The following is an 18,522-nucleotide window of genomic DNA, read 5'->3' as shown; positions in this document are numbered from 1 at the left end:
ATTTTTGCTCTCGCTCCTCAGTTTCTTGGGGACAGTAAATTGGGGCTGAAAGCTGGTAATTCCCCATCCCTGGAGGGAAAATGGGAAGCTTTATGGATATGAAATGGCCCTGAAAAAGCTGCAGAAACAACATAGGGGACTTTGTGCTTGCCTGATTGACCGTGATTTCCTTCACATTTATTTCTGTATCAAAGAGAAAGTCATGGTAGTGCAAGCAAAAACCAAAAGACAAACGCCATGACATACTAACTGCTCCAATTTAAAGAGATATCAAGACATATTTTTTCAATGTATTATATATACACAGATGAAGTGGCATATACAAGAATTTGAAAACAAGTTACAATTTGAAGGCAAGCATCAAATAAGGCATTCCTAACTTTAAGTCTATCAAAGTTAAAGTGCGAAGTGCTATATAAACATTCCTATATTCATATACAAAGTGTTAATGCCTATTTTATAACAACCTAAATGGTATAAAATGTAACCATGAAATATAATACCACTCCAGTAGACTATTTATAACCAATAGTCATTATACAAATTTTAAGAGATGGTGCAAAAAGTCCAATCAACGTGCAAAAAGCATCATGTAGAGTCATATAACATTCTTCTGAGATTATTTGTAGAACACTCTTCTATGTATATGTTGATATCTCTTTAAACTGAAGCAGTTAGTACGTCACGGCGTTTGTCTTTTGGTTTTTGCTTGCACTACTACAACTCTCTCTCTGATACGGAACTGTATTTACCATAGAGACTAGAGGAAATTCCTAGAGCATCACTATGTGGTGGCCATTTTTGCTCTCGCTCCTCAATTTCTTGGGGGCAGTAAATTGGGGCTGAAGGCTGGTAATTCCCCATCCTGGGAGGGAAAATGGGAAGCTTTATGGGTATGGAACAGCCCTGAAAGAGCTGAAGAAACAACATAGGGGACTTTGTGCTTGCATGCTTGACCATGATTTGCTTCACATTTATTTCTGTATCAAAGAGAGAGTTCCACCACTGAGTTCCACCACCTCTTTTCCCAGAAAAAAAAGCCCTGGCGTAGAGCATCACCTGGAGTGATATCACATCCTCCCCAAATGTTGCCTCTCAAATCTCCAGATATTTGCCAAGGCAGTATTGGGAACCCTACATATACAGCACTCTATGTGTTGCAGTTGCTTGGTTTATTGACGCCTCTTGCATTTTCCAGGCCTAGCATACAATGAACCAGCTTGAATTCTTTACCCTGAGCAAAATTTTGCATGCTGTCAATCAACCTCCATAGAGGTGGCTGAACAACTCCAGGTTCTCAGGAGGAAAAGATTCTGTTCTTCATTTGCTTGGAGTTGTTTTGGGGCTTCTGCAGACCAAAGAAAAAAAAACCCCATGTAGCCTTGAGCACTTTTGTTTGTTGTAGCTATGCAGCACCTATATCTGTTAACCAAGGATGTAAGCTTCTCCCTTAATTTGTCAGACTCCTGAGTAAAGCTTGATTTTAATAGTAATAAAAGTTGCTAGTCTTCATGGTTGAGGAGAAGGAGTACCAAGATGACTCCAGATGCTGGCATGACGAAATACGGGCCTTGGCAGTTACTCAACAGTACTGACTCAATAGCCCTGGCTCAGCAATACAATGAAAACTGAATTTCCTGAGGGAAGGGGGAACTTTGCCACAGGCCTGCTCTTTCAAATGGCAAACCCCTTCTTTCTTGCAATATGTAGTTCTGTCCTAAAGCCCACCAGTTTCAACTCTGTGAAAAAAATGTTTGCATACAAATTAGAGACTTCCCATTCAGAACATGGTTGGTGCAATTGGAAATTCTAGAAAATTTCACACTCCCCCCGCACAAATGTATTTCTTTTGGCGCTCTAGCTTGGAAGCTTAGTGATTGAGTATGTGGCGCATTTAAATGATTAGAAGATGTCTATTGATGAGAAATGAGTTTGAATCCACACTGCTTATAGGGGTTGCCAAGAGGGGAGTCTGACTTGTGGGTCTGGTTTGTGGTTTTAGCAGTGTCTGCGAGATCTCATGGATGGTTATTTCCCTTCTGAGCTGCAGAGGCGTTACCCAGATGGTATCCCATTCCAGGTACGTCAGCCCCGCAACTTCCTGTTTGTCAGTGTTTGCAGAAGTTTCATTTGCTTATTAAAAAAATGAGGTCTGAAGTTGGTACAACTTTTTCAAGGAACTGTCTTAGGTTTTTTTTCTGAAAGAACTGAGAGTTACTCCAACTTAGAGAACTAAGCAGTAGGATCCTTTTTCTGCTCAGACCACTATAGATAGTTCTGTTTAAGGAATTGAAACTGAGGGGTTTTTTTCTTAAGAAACTGAAGTTTCTCAGTTTAAAGAACCGAGAAGGGTCGTCTTTATTTTTGCTTATGTAACTTTTCTCAGGGCTTTTTTCTGAGGGTATGCACCAGCACGACCACCTCTTTCTGCAGTACCTGTACTTCTTTTGACCAGTGGGCCTGGGCCTCCAAGGCAGTGAACATCACGTGTACTGGCGCTTCCTTTTTTAGGAGAAAAAAAAAGGACCAACATTTCTTATCCATGAATGGTAGTTAAGCAGAAAGAAAGTTGCATGCATGCATGTGGAGCCCATTCAATAGGGCAGCCTCCCTCTCCCTGGCCTTTTTGGGGTGGGAAAAAGATGAGAGGGAAAACGAAGAATTTCTCAAGTTAGATGTTGAATATGCTGAGGGCATCTAGGGGACAACTCACAGGAAAAATCTAGTGAGAGGTGCTTTCGTTAATCTCATCTGTTACTGAATTATTTATTTATTTTTTATTTATTTATTTAATTTTTTTGTTTTAATAAAAAATAATAGGTGTTTTTGTTAGTCTTGTCTGTTGCTAAATTAAAGAGACTATTTTAAATATAATGTAGAATTGTAATCCATTTGCAAAATGTGCTTTTAAAAAATCAGCGTAACAGATAATTACACTTTTTTTAATTAAAAAAAGAACATTTAATCCCCCCCCCTTAAAAGAATGAGAAATGCCATAAAAATGGGGAAATACCCTTTTGATGACACTTCTGTTATTGATGACTTCAGCTGCTGTACGGGCTGCTGAAGAAACTCAACAGTGATCGGAAACGTAACAATATTTCAAGTGACCTCTGTGCTTCTGCTCCATGGCACAGAATCCAGAGGGACATCCTGTGACTTCGATGACTGGAGATGTGCCCCTAAAAAGCTGCCTGAGGGAGGAGGGCTGATCTGCTTTGGGGCTGTGAGGCTGCAGGGAAAAGGGGGTCAACTGTCCCATTTCTGTTATGGGAAATGCACCTGTCCAGGTAGCTGCTTTAAGTCCTGCTAGAGGGGAAAAGACATAAGAAGAGCAGGAGCAGACTGGGAGGAGCTGAAGTTCCCCTGGAGCAAGCCAAGCCATGCTGCCCCCCTGCAGCTGCCAGCAATCCAGCAGCGCTGTTACCAGAAAGGCAAAGTAGTATTTCATTTCGTCTGTCCTGAACCTAATTCCCAATTCATTTTGTCTGTCCTGAACCTAATTCCCAACATTTCATTGAGTGCCCTGGGTTCTATTATTATGGGAGTGTGAGAAAAAGCTGCTTCTGTCCTCTTTCTCCAGCCCAGGTATCATTTTATAAACCTCCGTCATGTCTCCACAATACAGTTTAAGGAAAAAGGAAACTTAGAAACTTCTTCATGGATAACTGGAGTTTATTCTTAACCTCTCGGAACAGAAGATTTGGATAAAATTTCTGATTATTGTTTGTGTATTTCTTTTCTCTTTTTGCTTGGGGTTGGGAACTTTATTTTTAATTGTGTTTATAGGCATACCAGAAACATTTAGATAAAACACAGAAAACCAGTAATGTCTTCTGAGGTTTTTATAACGAGCCTCAAAGCTAGGCTTTGATGGCAACTGTGGAAAAAAACACCCGCTCTCTTCACTGTGGCAGGAAAAGGGCTGGTTGAAGGTGCCAGAACTGAACAATCAATTGGTATTAGTCAAGAGATGCAAACAAGGTAAAGAGAGAGAGAGAGAGAGAGAGAAACAAAATCCAGACGGTAGCGTGGATAGTTCAGTGTTCTTAGGGCGCCAACTCCAGGCTGCATTATGGGGCGGTCTGGATACTATGAAATAAAACTGCACATAGCACAATTTGATTGTATTGTTTAAACTACTTAGGTAGCCGATTAAAATGACTCATTCATGTCTTAAATTTTTTTGCATCTGGCATCCTTTGTGGCAATAATGGATGGAGACTGTTGGTTTATTAATTAAAATATTTATATCCTGGCTCAAGGCAGATTACAAATTACAATTTAAATCTGCAAAATTGTAAAACGTACAAAATAAAATCTCCAATAGCTCCTCCTATAAAAGCTGTAGTTCAGAACTAAGGAATTTTTTGATAAACTTGTGAATCTCTTGTTTCTCATATTTTATGAGCTGGTCTGCCTGCAAGACATGCTGGTGAAGAAACAATTTGGAAAGCCTCCCCAAATCCCCCCATGACAGGACCCTGAACTGGCTAATTTCCCCATCTGCCTGTGTTTGCTTTCCGTTAAATGTCTCCACTGCACTCTACAATGCCATGCAGTGCTTAGTCCTCAATGGGCCTTCGCTGTGATAGCTGAAGGAAATTGCTCCTCTTGCTCCAGACACATGATCATGGGATTGTCCATCAGAAATGTTTCTTTACATGTGAAGGAGGATTTTTATGACCTTAATTGTTCCCAGGGGTTCTTCAGAGTTGGCCAGGTACCATTTCACACATATTATACACATTCATCTTTGGGGTTTTTTGTGTTCTAAATTCATTTTGTGTGATGCACATATCTACAACAGACTCACAAGCAGAAACCTTCACAAAACGAGGATGATTTTTGTATAGCTGCAGTTCGTTAGGAGCTCATCGTTATGCCTTCTGTTGATGCAAAGCTGCTTTTGTTTCTACGCAGCCTCCCTGTGTTGGTGTTCAGAAGTGTGTGGACAAGCCTCACTTGTCCACACAAGCAAAGCACTGAATGGATGTTGTATGTTGTTGTTGTATGCTGGCTGGGGAGGGAGCTCCCGTTGTGTCCTCAGAGATTTCCCAGGGGCAGCCTCTTGCTTCACACATGAATGGGATACAAGGAGGGGAGAAAGTAGTAGTGAGTGCTCCCAGGCACCATGCCCCTGCCTCACATTCTGGGGCAGGAGGGGGCAATTGCTCCCCCACCACTGAAATTTCTTCCAGATTGGCCTGCCACTCTGAATTCTGAGGGCAGCTGCTTTGGCTAACGTGAACGTCCTTTTTGAGGTTTCCCCAGAGAGCAGTGGAGACTTTTGTTTGATGCTCCATTCCTAGCCAATGCTGGGCTGGCACTGTATAATACTTGCATAACACTGACCTCTGGAGTCCAGAGGCAGGCAGGACACTTACCAGCAACTGGCATCTCTATTCAATAGGTCACCGACAAAAGAGACGTCTTCTTTCGGGAGAGGCAGCTGCCAGAGAGTTTTCCAGGCCAGGGCCAGATCGTTGGCCATCCAAAACCAAGTGGGATGAAGGAAACAACAGAGATTCCAGGTGAAACGGTGGTGGGGTTCTTTCTTTTTTCAGCTACTCAAACCCAGAGCTGGCTTTAATCCAGTGTTTTAAATGCTTTGTTTCACTGATAGTCTGCCTTTCTCACTGAAAGTCCAGGCAGATTGCACAAGTAAATCAATGCAATTGGAACACCATAAGCAATGGAATAAAACAGGACTGCAGACTTAGGGTAGCGCTCTAATCAGATAAACATTTATCTTTTGTCATGCTCAGTTCGCTTTCCCTCCTGGATTCATTTCTTGTATGGTTTCATATTTTTTTAATGCAGTTGTCTTTTGTGAATGAGCTGTGAGCCAGTTTGGGCTGGGGGGAGCTGAAAATTTGGAATACAAATCTAAAAGGAAGTAAAGCTGAGATAAATGTAAATTCAGCGGTCCCCATTTGGCTAGGAAATGGATGCTAATCAATTGTAATAGAAAAGAGAACAGGGTGAGGTAGAAATCAAGAAAGGGAGGCGGAAGGGGCAAGCCATCAGTAGTTGGGCAAATAGGACCAGAGCTGTTGACTGGTTGAGTTTCTGCCTCTTTCACATCAGGGGTCTGAACCAGCCTCTTTTAGCTTGGGAGAGAGGCCTCTGCTTTCCCCCTTAATTCAGGAGGGGCCCCTAGGGAAAGGCCATTGCCAGTTTAGGAGACTAGAGCTACCGACAGGCCCAAGACGTGGCGCCAAGCTAAAGGAACCCAAACCAGACGTTGCTTTCTTAGACTGCAGGCCTCTCAAGGCTGGTATTGGCTCCTTTGAATGGCAGCAGCATTCTCAGGTCTGTATCTTTCACATCACCTATTACCAGACCCTTTTAACTGCTAGTGCCAGGGATTGAACCTGGGGCCTCCTGGATGCCAAGCACACGTTCTGCCGCTGAGCCATGACCCCTTCCCAATGCAGAAATGCTCCCAAGAACTCTTCTGCCTCCCTTCTGCCTTACCTCCCACTAGCTACTGCTGATCATGGCAAACATCTGGGATTGTAATGGATCAGGCTTGAAAATGAGAGTACCACAATTTAAAAAAAAAAATGGACTGACAGGTTCTCAGTGGGCCTTGACCTGGATGGCCCATGCTAGGCTGATCTGGTCAGATCTTGGCTGCTAAGCAGAGTCGGCCCTGGTTAGTACTTGGATGGGAGACCACCAAGGACACCAGAGTCGCTGTGCAGAGGCAGGCAATGACAAACTACCTCTGTCTCTTGCCTTGAAAACCCTATGGAGTCTCCGTTAAGTTGGCTGCAGCTTGACAGCACTTCACACACACAGGCTGTCAGGGCGATGGCCCCTCGTTTTGCAGGTGACTCGTTCCTCACTCTTCTATGCTCTAAAGCATCGACACTTGAGAATCCTTTCTTGTGGCAGGTCCCAAGCTCACTGTGGAACAGTTTATGAACAGACTTCCAAGGTCGCTGATCCGAGATGGGCAAGTGATCGATATTCGTGGAGAAATCAGAGAAACCTTGCAGGTACCGCACCACCCATTCTCCAGTTGTGTGTGTGATAGACCCTAATCTGGACCCAGGAGAGCTGAATAACCAGGGGCACCTTTTACCAGCTCTGGTAAAACAGGGCCTGAGGACACTTCAGACTCATGTCAAACATGCTGTCTAGCATGACCCTAAATTGGAGACGCTGAGACTGAACCTGAGAGCTTTTCTAAGTAAAGCGTGAAGTCTACCACTGAGTGATCGCCATTCTTGTTTTCCTCCTTTAATTGTTGCACTGCCAACACACAGATTGTAACGTATGCTTCTGAGCCAAATTGGATCCTGGTGCACATGCAAACACAATTTCCCTGACAATTCATGTCAAATGTTATCATCCAGCTTGGCCCCAAGAAGTTCTCAGGTGGTAGGTTAGGGGAAAGAAGCCAGAGAGCTGCTGCTGTTGTCAGGGGAGGCAGCCCTGGGCTACGTGAATGAACTGCTGTCCTACATTCCCATTTAGTTTTGGTTGGGAGTGAAGGCCAAGGGGCAAAGCAGGACTTCAGTTTTTGCTTCACAGGACTGTGGGACGCAGCTCCTGCAGACATGCCCCTCTCTTCTCTGGCTGGGAAGGCTCTTGTGAAGGGGGAAAAGACTCCCGACCCTGTGATCTCTGCAAGCATCTTGTGATCACAGCATGTCTTGGCATCCCTGTCTGCTGTTTAAAACAAACAGATTGACTGGTGGAGGAGGGCAGGGATCCACTTTAGAAGGGTTTGGGCGATCTAGTAGGCAAGTTAGAAACTTGCAATTAGCACCAGATGACTCAGGACTCTAAATCTGCTTCCTCCAGCCTCATCAAGTTAGCTTTGTTTCTTTGCTAGATTTGAGTGCGACAGGATCAGCCGCATCATGACTCTCCAATTAGTCAGGTTTTTGTCCAGATTTCCTTCTTTGATTGCAGGGCTCTAGCGGGACACAGAAGCATGAAGTTATTTTGGTGGAGACGCCCAGCCTCATGGCAATGAAGAAGAGGTAAAAATCTATCACCAGCTGTTCTTGCGTGAGAGGATGTGTTCTTGAGTCCGTGTCAAAAAAGAAGCCTCGAACTGTGATGTAACTCTAACTTGGTTTTCATGGTGAAGGGCTGCGCCTGACTCCTGAAGTGAAAACAGGACTGGGGGACAGGGGCTTAACTCACTTTCCATGGGATGCAGGGTAACTGGTGTCCCAGTCCAGTCCCTTCTGCATGAAGAGGGCTTTCCTCAGAATAGTCTGTTGGAATCCTTCTCACCCCTTGCTAAGCATGCACAAGATGGTCTGCTGCCTGCAACATGCCTGGCTGTTCCTGGTGAGCCAAAGCACTTCCCATCTCCAGGCCCATGTTGTGCTGCTACAACTGTCTGAAGAAGGGAGCCCTGACTCTAAAAAGCCTACACTTTGAAAATCTTGTTGGCCGCTAAGGTACCACTGGACTCAAGTCCTGGTTTACAACTGCTAAGTACAGCCTGAGGAGTGGCATGCCCTCTGCTTGGCCATGTGCCAGGAACAGCAGGTGATGCTGGAGGGTGCCTTCCCCGTTCTGGGCACAGCAGGATAGTGTGTGCGGCCAGGGATATCTTCTCAGGCAGGTATTTCTCCAGAGATGGCAATCAGCAATGAGTCACCCATGCAAGGGGCTGATATAATGTTACAAAAACATACACAATCCTAGTCAAACAATTGCCCTTTAACAAAAAATACACAAGATACATGTAAGTACAAAAGCGTTCAAATAAAAAAACCCATACCGGTCCCTATTCCAAAGTACTTCTTTTAAAATTTGAATGTTTCTTAAGTTGATATATCTTCTGTATCCATTAAAGGACAATTGTTTGGTTAGTACTGTGTGTGTTTTTATAAGAGGTTTCATCCATTCCTCACCTTTTCGTTTATCGGTCAACCCACACATTGACCAACCAGTCCTGGGCATGCATCAGCTCAGCATGTGACCTTGAACTGTGCCTTTCCAGATGTGGGATTGGCCTGTAACCCAGGGCAGCATTATGGGATTCATTGATCAGCAAGCACATGGCAAGAAGTCATGTGATATCAGTCATGTGATCTGAAGAGGAGGAGCCAGAGCTTACCTGTGCTAAAAGAGAATCTCCCCTGCCTAGTAACCTCGTCTTGCTGTCCTTCTGCCCCTATATGCGCGTGTGCAAAAAGAGGCAGGTGGCAGGGAATTCTTGCAGCACCATTCTGGGGGCTCATAACCCACTCAAAATGATTCTCAGAGATGATGATCAAATCTGTCTAAGTGTCTCTGACAAAAACTTTTTTTCTCTAAACCTTTCTGGCTTTTCAGGTTGGAAGGGGACAGTCAAGAGAAAACACCTGACCCTCACATCTCAACTCTTCGAATAAAGTCTGAGAATGGGGAGAAGACATACATCATCAAAATGCCATTTACAGAGACCATTGGAGACCTGCGCCAGCACCTTGCCCGAAGCAGGTAGGGATAGAGGGCATTCCAGTGGGTTTTTTAGCTAGTGTTTGCCAGTCTGCACTGAAAAGATCTCTCTTTGCTGACTTCTGTATCTGAGCTCCATCTATGCATGTTTGCTCAAGTTTGCCCCAATTTATTCATGCCATAAAGTCGTGAGGTTGGGCCTTGCAAATCCATTCTGCTACCAGAGGTACTTTTGCATTGCAGGCAAGTGTCTTCAGTCAGAGGAAATCACTTTCACTTGCAGGACGGATCTGCAAGACCAATACTAGGTTTTTGGGAGGTGCGGCAGAGGGCACGTAGACATAAAACATCCATGGGAACTGGGCTGCAATTAAGGTCCTAGTGGTTCTAAGATGCACCCAGAAAGGTTAGGAAGGACAAGACATGCTGTGTTGTGTTTGAAATCCTGGGCTATTGGAATTGATTGACCTACCTAGCCAAGTTGGATTAAGATGCTTTCCCCATTCTCCAAGTTGTATATCACTACCTTATCTCCTATGTCCCCTCCCCACCCCATCTAGCCTCTTCCCGATTCTCCTGATTCTACCCGTGTCATATATTTTGACCTTTGCTCATGGAATGAGCAAGAGTGACTATGTGTCATGTTCCCAAATGTCAGCTCCCTCCGTTTCCTGACACTGCTGATCTGCTTGGTATTTTCCTAGAACTGCAATCAGCTGGGCACAAAATATGCCGGATCCCAGCAAATCTATTTAATAGCCCAGTCAGTTCTATGCTCAACAAGTGTGGTTGAGCCAGCTGGGAAACGACAGACCACCAGTCCCAGAGAACAAATGGGGAAAAGAGTAACTCTGGGTGGCCATGCAGAGAAGCTTCCTAGCTCAGCTGCAGAAATACTGAAACTGCTACAGATGAGTCTTCTGGCTTAATGCCAGCCACTGTTACAAACATTTACACCTCCTTTTTTGTTTAACTTCCCTTAACATCCCAATGTTTCTTGCAGAAAACAGCAAGCTTCTGCTCTAAAAAAATCATTGCTGTGGGGTCTAGATTGGTTTTCTACCCACCCATCCTCTTCAAAAATCCTGCAATAATGTTTAGGGCCCCAAACCAAATGGTATACTGAAAGAGAAAAGTTTTTTGTGCCCCTTTCCAATTTTAGTTAACTTCTGAATACTTTTTGATAGCATTCATAGCCAATTTCATTACTTTGATGCACAATTAGCAAGAATGATTTCTTGTCATTACACATTGGCTAAACCCAAAATTAACATTGTGTTAATGCAGGCATGCATCTTTCCAATCTCATGAATGGTATCCCACTCACTCACATGCTCACTTTATTGAATGGGAACTGATGTAACTTTTCCCATGAACTAAAACAGAAGTGATCATCAATACAGCACTAGCCATGCAGCTCGGCATTGGCAGTTCTACAACAGAATAGATGCCATTCATACTCTTTCAGCTGGTCAGGGAATTGAGGGCTCGAACTCGGTGTCCTGCCTCCACAGCCTGATTTCCAAGCAACTGCTTGGGACACCTACCCATCTAATCCAGTGTTGGACTGGGATCTAGGGAGACTCCAGGTTCAAATCCCCACTCTACCATGGAAGCTTTGGCCACACTCCTACTTGAATCTACATCACAGGGTTGTTGTGAAGACAAAATGGAGAATGAAGTAAATAAATGACTTATAAGTTGGCAGTGTTGGGTCTTAAGTTTGTAGGAGAGTTAGGATTAACTCCATATAGTTCTTTTTTGCAAAGGCTGACATCAAATGTTCTCTAATACTGAACTGTTCGCCAGACATTCCCCTAGATATTTCATACACAGTGATAGATAATGCTACATATTACCTTTGAGGCCACATTTCATATCAGAGGTTATGGTCCTGATAGAGGAACATGCAGTGGATTTGACTTTTTAGGTGATTCATCATTTGATGCCTGTTAATATTATGGGTATAGCAAAATTTCATTGTGAATGTGTATTTGCATTTTTAAAATGTTTGCATTTGAAATCTGAGTGGCAAATTACTTCGCAGATACTCCTTTCTGCTCTCATTTTATAAAAACTGTTACGGTTTTTTTCTAGGGGAGGAGAGCTGGAGTCATATGAGATCCTCAGCATTTTCCCCCAGAAGGTGTACAGCAACAACTCTGTGACCCTGGAGGAGTGTGGGTTGGTCCCCAACGGCGCCCTCCTTCTGCGGAGAAAGGCCCCTCCGCCAAAATTACAAGGGCAACAGCTGTAATGTTTCACAGTGGATGATTCATCAGGCTTGGCTGCTGTTTGTTTGGCTAGGAAGTAATGCATCTCGTTCACCTTCCCTGGGTTGGCCTCTGCTCTTAACAAGGAAGCTGTTATTTAGGGTCAGAGGGAGCCGTGATCGAACTGCTGTCTAGATTGCCTGAGTGCCAGCTTTCCTTTGTGGAGAAATGTCAGGGTGCACACACAACTTTGTTCCCATGCGTTCCCTGTCACTCTGCCCCAGCCAGCCAAATACCATTGCCCCCAGTGCAATAGGAGCTGCCCTGAGCAGCCTTTCCCTGTTAAGCCAAGGTGAACGCAACTGGGCTCAATGGTGCAATTGCTGCTTTTGGCATTCCTGCTAAGCTTGTGCAGTGTGTCACTCCCAAGGCTGTGCGCTGCTGAAAGAGCCAGTGTGCGATAGCATCCATAGTATACCACAGCCTATCCCCAGGGTCTCAAGGGTATGCTCAATAAACCTGGTAAGGTGTGTGCACTAATTTATGCCCTGTAATAGGAAGCCTGGCCACCTGGTCCTCCTGGGAGAGATGTGCCAGGAAGGGTAAGCTGGACACTCAGAAGTTAAGCTGCGGGCCCAGCTACGGGCTCTGACACGGCCCACTTCTTTTGCCCACCTGAAAGCTGCAACTAATTTCAGCCCACTCCTCGCACAGAGTGCTGAACTGCTCTCTTCCTGCAACGTGGACAAAGCCCTTGATCATCCCATTTACCTCCATCCCCAGACAGACAGTGCTCACTTAATATTAACCTGACCTATGGAAAGTTGGCTGCCTCTTCCAGAGCCAGGATAAAGTCATAGGCATTCTTCTCTGCAGGGCTAGCTTTCTACCTCCCATGCCCACAGTCTTTTTGCTTTGAGGGAACAGCCAGAGCGCTCTGTTGTGTAGCCTGCCCATCTTCTCATTCTTAGTCCAACATTAGATGGACACATTTGCTGAGTCGGGTACAGAGAAGGGTGGGCAGAAGTTACCCCACACCTTCTGGGTTTCCTTATAGTACTGCACTGCTGGTACTATATGTTTGAAACACTACATGTTTGAATGGCTCCCTTCAATACAGAAAGTGCAAAGAAAGCATTGTAATTAAGAACAGAGTGCTCTGCCTAAAGTGGTGTTTAACATTGTGTGGAACTAAGTCTCCTTCCTGCTGTGTTTCCCTTTTTCAAGAGACAGGAAATTGCTGTCAGGGAGAACGGACTCTAATATATGCAAGTTTCTCTCCCCCTCTTTAAATTGTACTGTTCCTGAACACAAACTTAAAATTTGTTCCTACTGTTATGTCCTTGAGTGCCTCAGCAACTTGCCTATCACCAGTTATGCAGCCTAAAAGATTTTAAAAATGCAAGGCCTTCCTATGCCAATGTTAGACTGTTCTCTTTGCATAAGCACCACCCAAACCACTGGTACCTGCATCACACCTGTTATTTCCCCACCCACAAGAGCTCTTCCATTTCTCATACTGACACATCAGGAACATCCCTCTCCTGACACAGCGACCTGCTGGGTCCCTCTATTGGACCACCCCAGCACCTTTGAGAAGCCGAGGTTCTCTCTCACCGGCCACTAGCAAATGCTTATCTACTCATCCTTTATGCATAGCATAACTTTGTGCAACAGGCTTTTCCTACTGCAGGAATGAATGGCTCCTGCCCTTCTCAGGGTAAGCCTGTGGAATGACCAAGGGTGACCTGGCGTTCTTGCAATAAATACTGTGCAGCCAGGGCCGGTGCCAGGGCTTCTGGTGCCTGAGGCGAGATACCTACTTGCATCCGTCGCCCCGTGTACGCACTCCTGCCCTGCGCGATGATGTCATTTGTGATGTCATCGCACAGGAGCTGCCCCCTCACCTGAGGCAGGCAGCAGCAGCGAAGGGGCAGGGAGGCGAGCGGGGACAGGGCCCGCTTCTGGGTTGGGGAGGGGGGGGGGTCGTCACGGGCCAGTATGGCACCTCCTTCAGAGTTCAGCGCTTGAGGCGGCTGCCAGCACCGCCTCCATGAACACTCCGGGCCTGTGTGCAGCTGTGGTCGTTATTCTAGAAAACACATCAAGATGTTGAGAGAAAAGAAACCAATTTTAATAGGTAGTTCAGCACGAACCATGCAGCTCTCACGCCTCCCCTGCCCCCCAACCCTGGCTCTAGTTCAGCAGTCAGGGCTTTGCAGTTTAGGGCTGCTTTTAAACTCAGGTCTCCTTTCCTTGATTTGGGTGGCAATGAGGATCACCAGTTACATCCATCCCACTTTACTGGTTTAGCTGCTGCACTGTGCCCTTCCTACCCCTTGCACAAAATCCTATTTTAGAAATACAGACTAGCTTAGAGCGGTTGTGTCAGACCTTTTGGTCTCTGGCACTCGGGCAAAGGCGTCTTCTTTCTGCTGAGCCATACTTATGGACACACAGCCTACATAAACACTGGCAAATGGATTTTGGAATCAATAAGCAGGGTGGCATTTATCTTTGAAGTAAACAAGTTTTTAAAAACCACAGGAAGTCACAGCAAGGTTTTTAGCAACACTTAATAGCATCTTAGAAGAGAGTGCTGTTTTACAAACTTTGCTTTTAGCAGGGGGGGAACACAAAACAACAAAAAAAATGCACTTGGTCCATGTTTGTAAAATGCTCACTCCCAGAAGGAAAGCATCACGTTGGACATTACAGCTGATGGCAGAGCAGACCTCAGAAGTCATGGATTCCACCAGACTGTCCTTTGACTGCTGTAAATGAAGCCTGAGGTCTACTCTCACCACCGGCTTAAAGATGCTTTCCTTAAGAGAGTGCTGGATTGTGTTGAAGTGATTTTAAGACACACACAACCGCTGTTCCTCTGGCCCAGAAGGATGTTTCAGCCCACGACCCAGTGCAGTGCTTTTGCACTGCCTTGTAATAAAAAGAAACAGGCTTTCTGCTGTATTAGTTTTCTGCAATAAAATGAAAGAGGACAAGCAGTGTTGAGTGTTTGCACATCGAAGGGCAAATGGTGATAAGATGGGAGGCAACACCCAAGCCCATGTTCAGCTTTTACAACAAAATGGGGAAGACAAACTCCAAGGTCCTTGGACTGGGCAGATTTCTTTATCCAGAGAGGCACAAGAACCAAGGCATGGCATTTGAGGGAATGTGCAAAGTATCTTTTGGTGGATTCCCTTCCAAGGCCCTACTGAGTGAAGCAGGCAACAGAAGTCAGGCAGCTGGAAGGGAGCAGAGGTTTGGTCCTACAGGGCCAGGACAGGTTCGACGTTGACTTGCGAGGTTAGGTGGTGATTCATCCGGAATGCAAAGTTCAAGTTTTGGTTGGGGTGGGGAAGAAGGGAGGGAGAAGGCCAGCAAGGATGGAGGAAGAGAAGTAATGCACTCAGGCTAGCTTCAGGAACTCTGGCAGGGTGTTTTGTTCCACTGCTTCCACAAATAACTCGTAGTCCTGCCAGGTGGGAAAAACAAAGACGCAAAACTCAAATTCAAGGATAAGAGGAAAAAGACAAAAGGGTTGGATCACTTTAGATTTGTTCCGACAGTGGAGGGGCTTTCCTCCAACACCACAAGAGCCAGCCCCTGGGGACAAAGGCACCTGTTTTATAGCTCCAGGCTATGAGGGACAGAAGGGATTTTCACGCCCCAGCAGAGGGCTCCACTACAGCTGGAGTACTCTGCCAGCTGCTTCTATCCTGATTTGCCTTTCTCTAGTCTCTGCTCCTACAATCACAGTGTTTGGCAGAACCTGCCAAGGAAAGAGTGCAGGGCCCTGCCTGATCAGGGCTCCTTTCAGAAGAAATTAGTGTGTGAACAAGGACATTGCCTCCTGTATGCAGAAGTAGACTGCATTTAGAACTCATTACAAGAGAATGAATAAGGGTACAAAGGTTGTGTAATAAAGACAAACCTACTAAGCTGGATCCAGAATTTTGCTTACCAAATGAGACTTCCCTACCCCCTCCTCCTTCCACCCCTAAACAGCAGCTCTCAAGGGTCTGAGGAGCCTCCAGAATAGCACACAATTTACAGCTGGAGCAAGGAGGTTCTTCTACCTTCTTTCAGGAACTGAAGTCCAATTCCACAAGGCTGCTGTGGGTTGGATCCAAAAGCCTTGGATGCTCCCATTGGAGGGTGTGTTTTTTAAATCCAATAAAAGACACGCCAAATTGTCAAGTCATTCAAGGAGAGCTCTCTTTCTTAGCACAGATTTGGCTAAATACCACACTGGAAATTTACCACCAGTTGGGAGGGCTGCAGCTTATTTTTAACACAATTTTCACACTTGCCATTTGAGACAAGCCTCTTTCTCTCCAAGATAGACTTCTGCTCAGCTGGGCAGGTCAAAAGGAAGTGGCAGAACCTTAGAAAAGTCAGGCAACTGATGTTAATAACAATGGAAGGTTTTGCTGCATCTCTTTCAGGAGATTTTGAGGCAAGCAGGGGAGAGACTAGCCGTGTAATAGTACGAGCCACTGCTTGACAATAATAATAATCCTGGCCCAGGTAGCCATGGCAGCAAATGCCCTGCACCTGCCTCCCAACATCCTCTAAGAATGCCAGCTCCCCTCTCCCCATTCTTCATCAGTGCGCATGGGCACCAAACCCCACAGGAGCCACCCTTGCCCATAGGAGCTATGCCTGCAGAGGCCACTGCAGCTGGTTAGCTGTCAGGTACCCTTACCTGGAGGGAGTGGCAAAGAATGCTGGTAGCTACACTAGGACAGCCTCTTTGGCCAGATCCTTCTCAACACTATTTCCCCAGCTGCCAGCCAATCACTGAGCTCACCATCCCTTTTGGTGCATCACTTCCCTCCATGCACCGCTACTAATTCCAAAACCATCTGGAATAAGAAACCCTTGGCAGAAGATGGTTAAGGGGGGGGGGAATGGCCCCCCCTTCTCCACCTCTAGCAACTCCCTTGATTTTGAGCTAAAAGGAGAAACAGCCTTCAAGCAGCCTACCAACACTCCTAGGAAAGTTGTCTTCATAAACAGGCAGGGCTTCTGTGTCAATTTTCAAAAGCATCCTGCAAACAGAACCTAAACTCCAAATGCCATAGTCTCCAATTTTCTTCAAATCACTCACAAAAGTTGTCCAGGCATATCTCGGGGCCCTCTTAATTTTGCACAGCTAACTTTCTTTACTGTGGGCGGTTTTTGATGCAGGCCAGGTACTGTACACAAGGGAGACCAAAGGAACAAGCCCCAGGCTTGCATCCTCTCTACCAAAGCCACCCCCCAACCTTGAATACAAAGCAGGGGCTATGAAAGGGAGGGTCGGCTTAGACAATTTCACAGCAGCCAATTTGCACAAACAGGATTAGCTTCTTAGGGCCTGGTTTACACTGAAGGTTGCACGTTCCAAAACTGAGGCTCTTACACCCTCATATGTATAACTTACATGTTTGATACATATGTGAAGGTCCCTATAGATTTGCAAGCCAGCTGTTAAGGCTCTGATCCAAATCAAACATTGGCATTCCCTTGCACTTACATAAAGTTCTCCTGGCAATCTAAACCGGTTACACCCACCAGGCTCCTGTTTCACTAACAGCCATTAGCAAGGCTCCAGGTACCCAGCAGTCATCCACTCACCCCGCAGTAGTGGTCCCCATTGAAAATCTGCGGAGGGATGGCTTTGGGGTTGCCGGATTTGGCCCTCATTTCTTCCCGCAAGGCATTATCCTGGGAAATATCCACCAGAACGTACTTGATGTTCTTTCCATCCAGGATCCTGGTCACTTCGCTCTGTTGAGATTTGATCTGCAGCACACACCAAAGGGGAAGATTTCGCCTCCCATCGGGGCTTCTCCACATGCAGCGGCGCTACACGTGAAGGGCGCCGCAAAACAAAAGAGCCAGGAGCAGGAGAGGAGGACGGCTCGACTCCTGGCACGCAGACCGAGCCCAGGAGGCACAGGCGCCCGCGGCAGGCACGGCGTTCCGGGCTGCCCTCGACGCAAGCCCCACAAGGCAAAAGGGAGAGAAGCGGCCGCCTCCAGGGGGATCGGGAGCAGGGGCGGCGGGCGAAAAGGATCCGCTGGGGCTGCGGGCCTCTTCCTGCCTCCGCTTCCCTACCACAGAACTGGACTGCCCCCACCCAGAGTGCTCGTGTGTCATCCTAGCACAAGGCACGGGGGGAGAGCCGCGAAGGGGCTCTTCCGCCAGGAGAGAAACCCGCCCCTTGGAAAGCGAAGACCGGGAGGGAGGCACATCTGGAGCCCAGGGGCGGAGGCGCCGCTGGAAGCGCCCAGGCAGCCCCGGGGGAGCGCACGCCTACGGGAGGGAGGCTGCAAGGGAGCTCGCCGGGGGAGGGCCGGGGAGCACCCCCGCTCCCCTACCGGCCAGCTGGCGCCGCTTACCTCCCGGGAGCCGGTCACCGAGGTGCTGTAGACCGTGAGGCAAGCCATGGCGCTGCGGGGCTCCCAGCTGCTCCCTCTCCTTTGGCCGCGGGATGGCTCAGAGCGCCGCGGAGCCGAGGAGGGCGGGGGAGGCAGCGGCTTCCTTCCCGCCCCGCCCCGCATGTGATCGCGGAGACCAATGGGGCCGGCAGCCGCGGGCATGCGGGGGAGGCGGCGCGGGAGCCTTGCCGACCGGGGCCGGGTGGGGCCGGAATCCGGGAAGCTCCCGCGCGTGTTTACTCGCGAGGCCCGGAGGACTGCAGCCTTCGCTGCTGGGCACGGTCGACTCCTGCCACTCCTTTAGCGGAAGCCCCTGCCTTAGGCGGCCCTTTCTCGCTGCCAGTTGTCTGCATCTAGGGCCGCCAGCAGGCCTGACGAAAAGCGCTTGTCGCTTTAATAGTGTGGTAATGTGCTGCTGAAGCTTTTTATGGTGTGATAAGAAACAGCCTTCCATTAAAGAC

General features: G+C 46.9%; 2 protein-coding genes across 3 annotated transcripts in view; one reads left to right on the top strand and one right to left on the bottom strand.

Moving 5' to 3' along the window:
• The window catches only part of UBXN11 (UBX domain protein 11), a 32,504-nt gene extending 20,787 nt beyond the window's left edge, over window positions 1-11,717 (top strand). For both annotated transcript variants that reach the window (XM_054999166.1, XM_054999165.1), the window contains 6 exons: window positions 2,003-2,080; window positions 5,414-5,534; window positions 6,904-7,007; window positions 7,930-8,000; window positions 9,313-9,459; window positions 11,515-11,717. In XM_054999166.1, the coding sequence (XP_054855141.1) occupies window positions 2,003-2,080; window positions 5,414-5,534; window positions 6,904-7,007; window positions 7,930-8,000; window positions 9,313-9,459; window positions 11,515-11,674 (681 nt within the window). In that variant the 3' untranslated portion in view covers window positions 11,675-11,717. The remainder of the gene's footprint in view (window positions 1-2,002; window positions 2,081-5,413; window positions 5,535-6,903; window positions 7,008-7,929; window positions 8,001-9,312; window positions 9,460-11,514) is intronic.
• Window positions 11,718-13,742: 2,025 nt separating this feature from the next.
• SH3BGRL3 (SH3 domain binding glutamate rich protein like 3) lies at window positions 13,743-18,223 on the bottom strand. The gene is made up of 3 exons (XM_054998871.1): window positions 18,023-18,223; window positions 17,256-17,423; window positions 13,743-15,108 (listed from the first exon to the last, which is right to left on the bottom strand). The coding sequence occupies exons 1-3, from the start codon at window positions 18,221-18,223 to the stop codon at window positions 15,043-15,045; spliced, it is 435 nt and encodes a 144-aa protein (XP_054854846.1). The 3' UTR covers window positions 13,743-15,042.
• Between the last annotated feature and the right edge of the window lie 299 nt (window positions 18,224-18,522).

Source organism: Eublepharis macularius, chromosome 15 (assembly GCF_028583425.1).
Source record: "Eublepharis macularius isolate TG4126 chromosome 15, MPM_Emac_v1.0, whole genome shotgun sequence".
Classification (NCBI taxonomy): domain Eukaryota; kingdom Metazoa; phylum Chordata; class Lepidosauria; order Squamata; family Eublepharidae; genus Eublepharis; species Eublepharis macularius.
The sequence above is the reverse complement of the archived record's forward strand: the minus strand, read 5'-3'. Positions and strand labels throughout refer to the sequence as shown.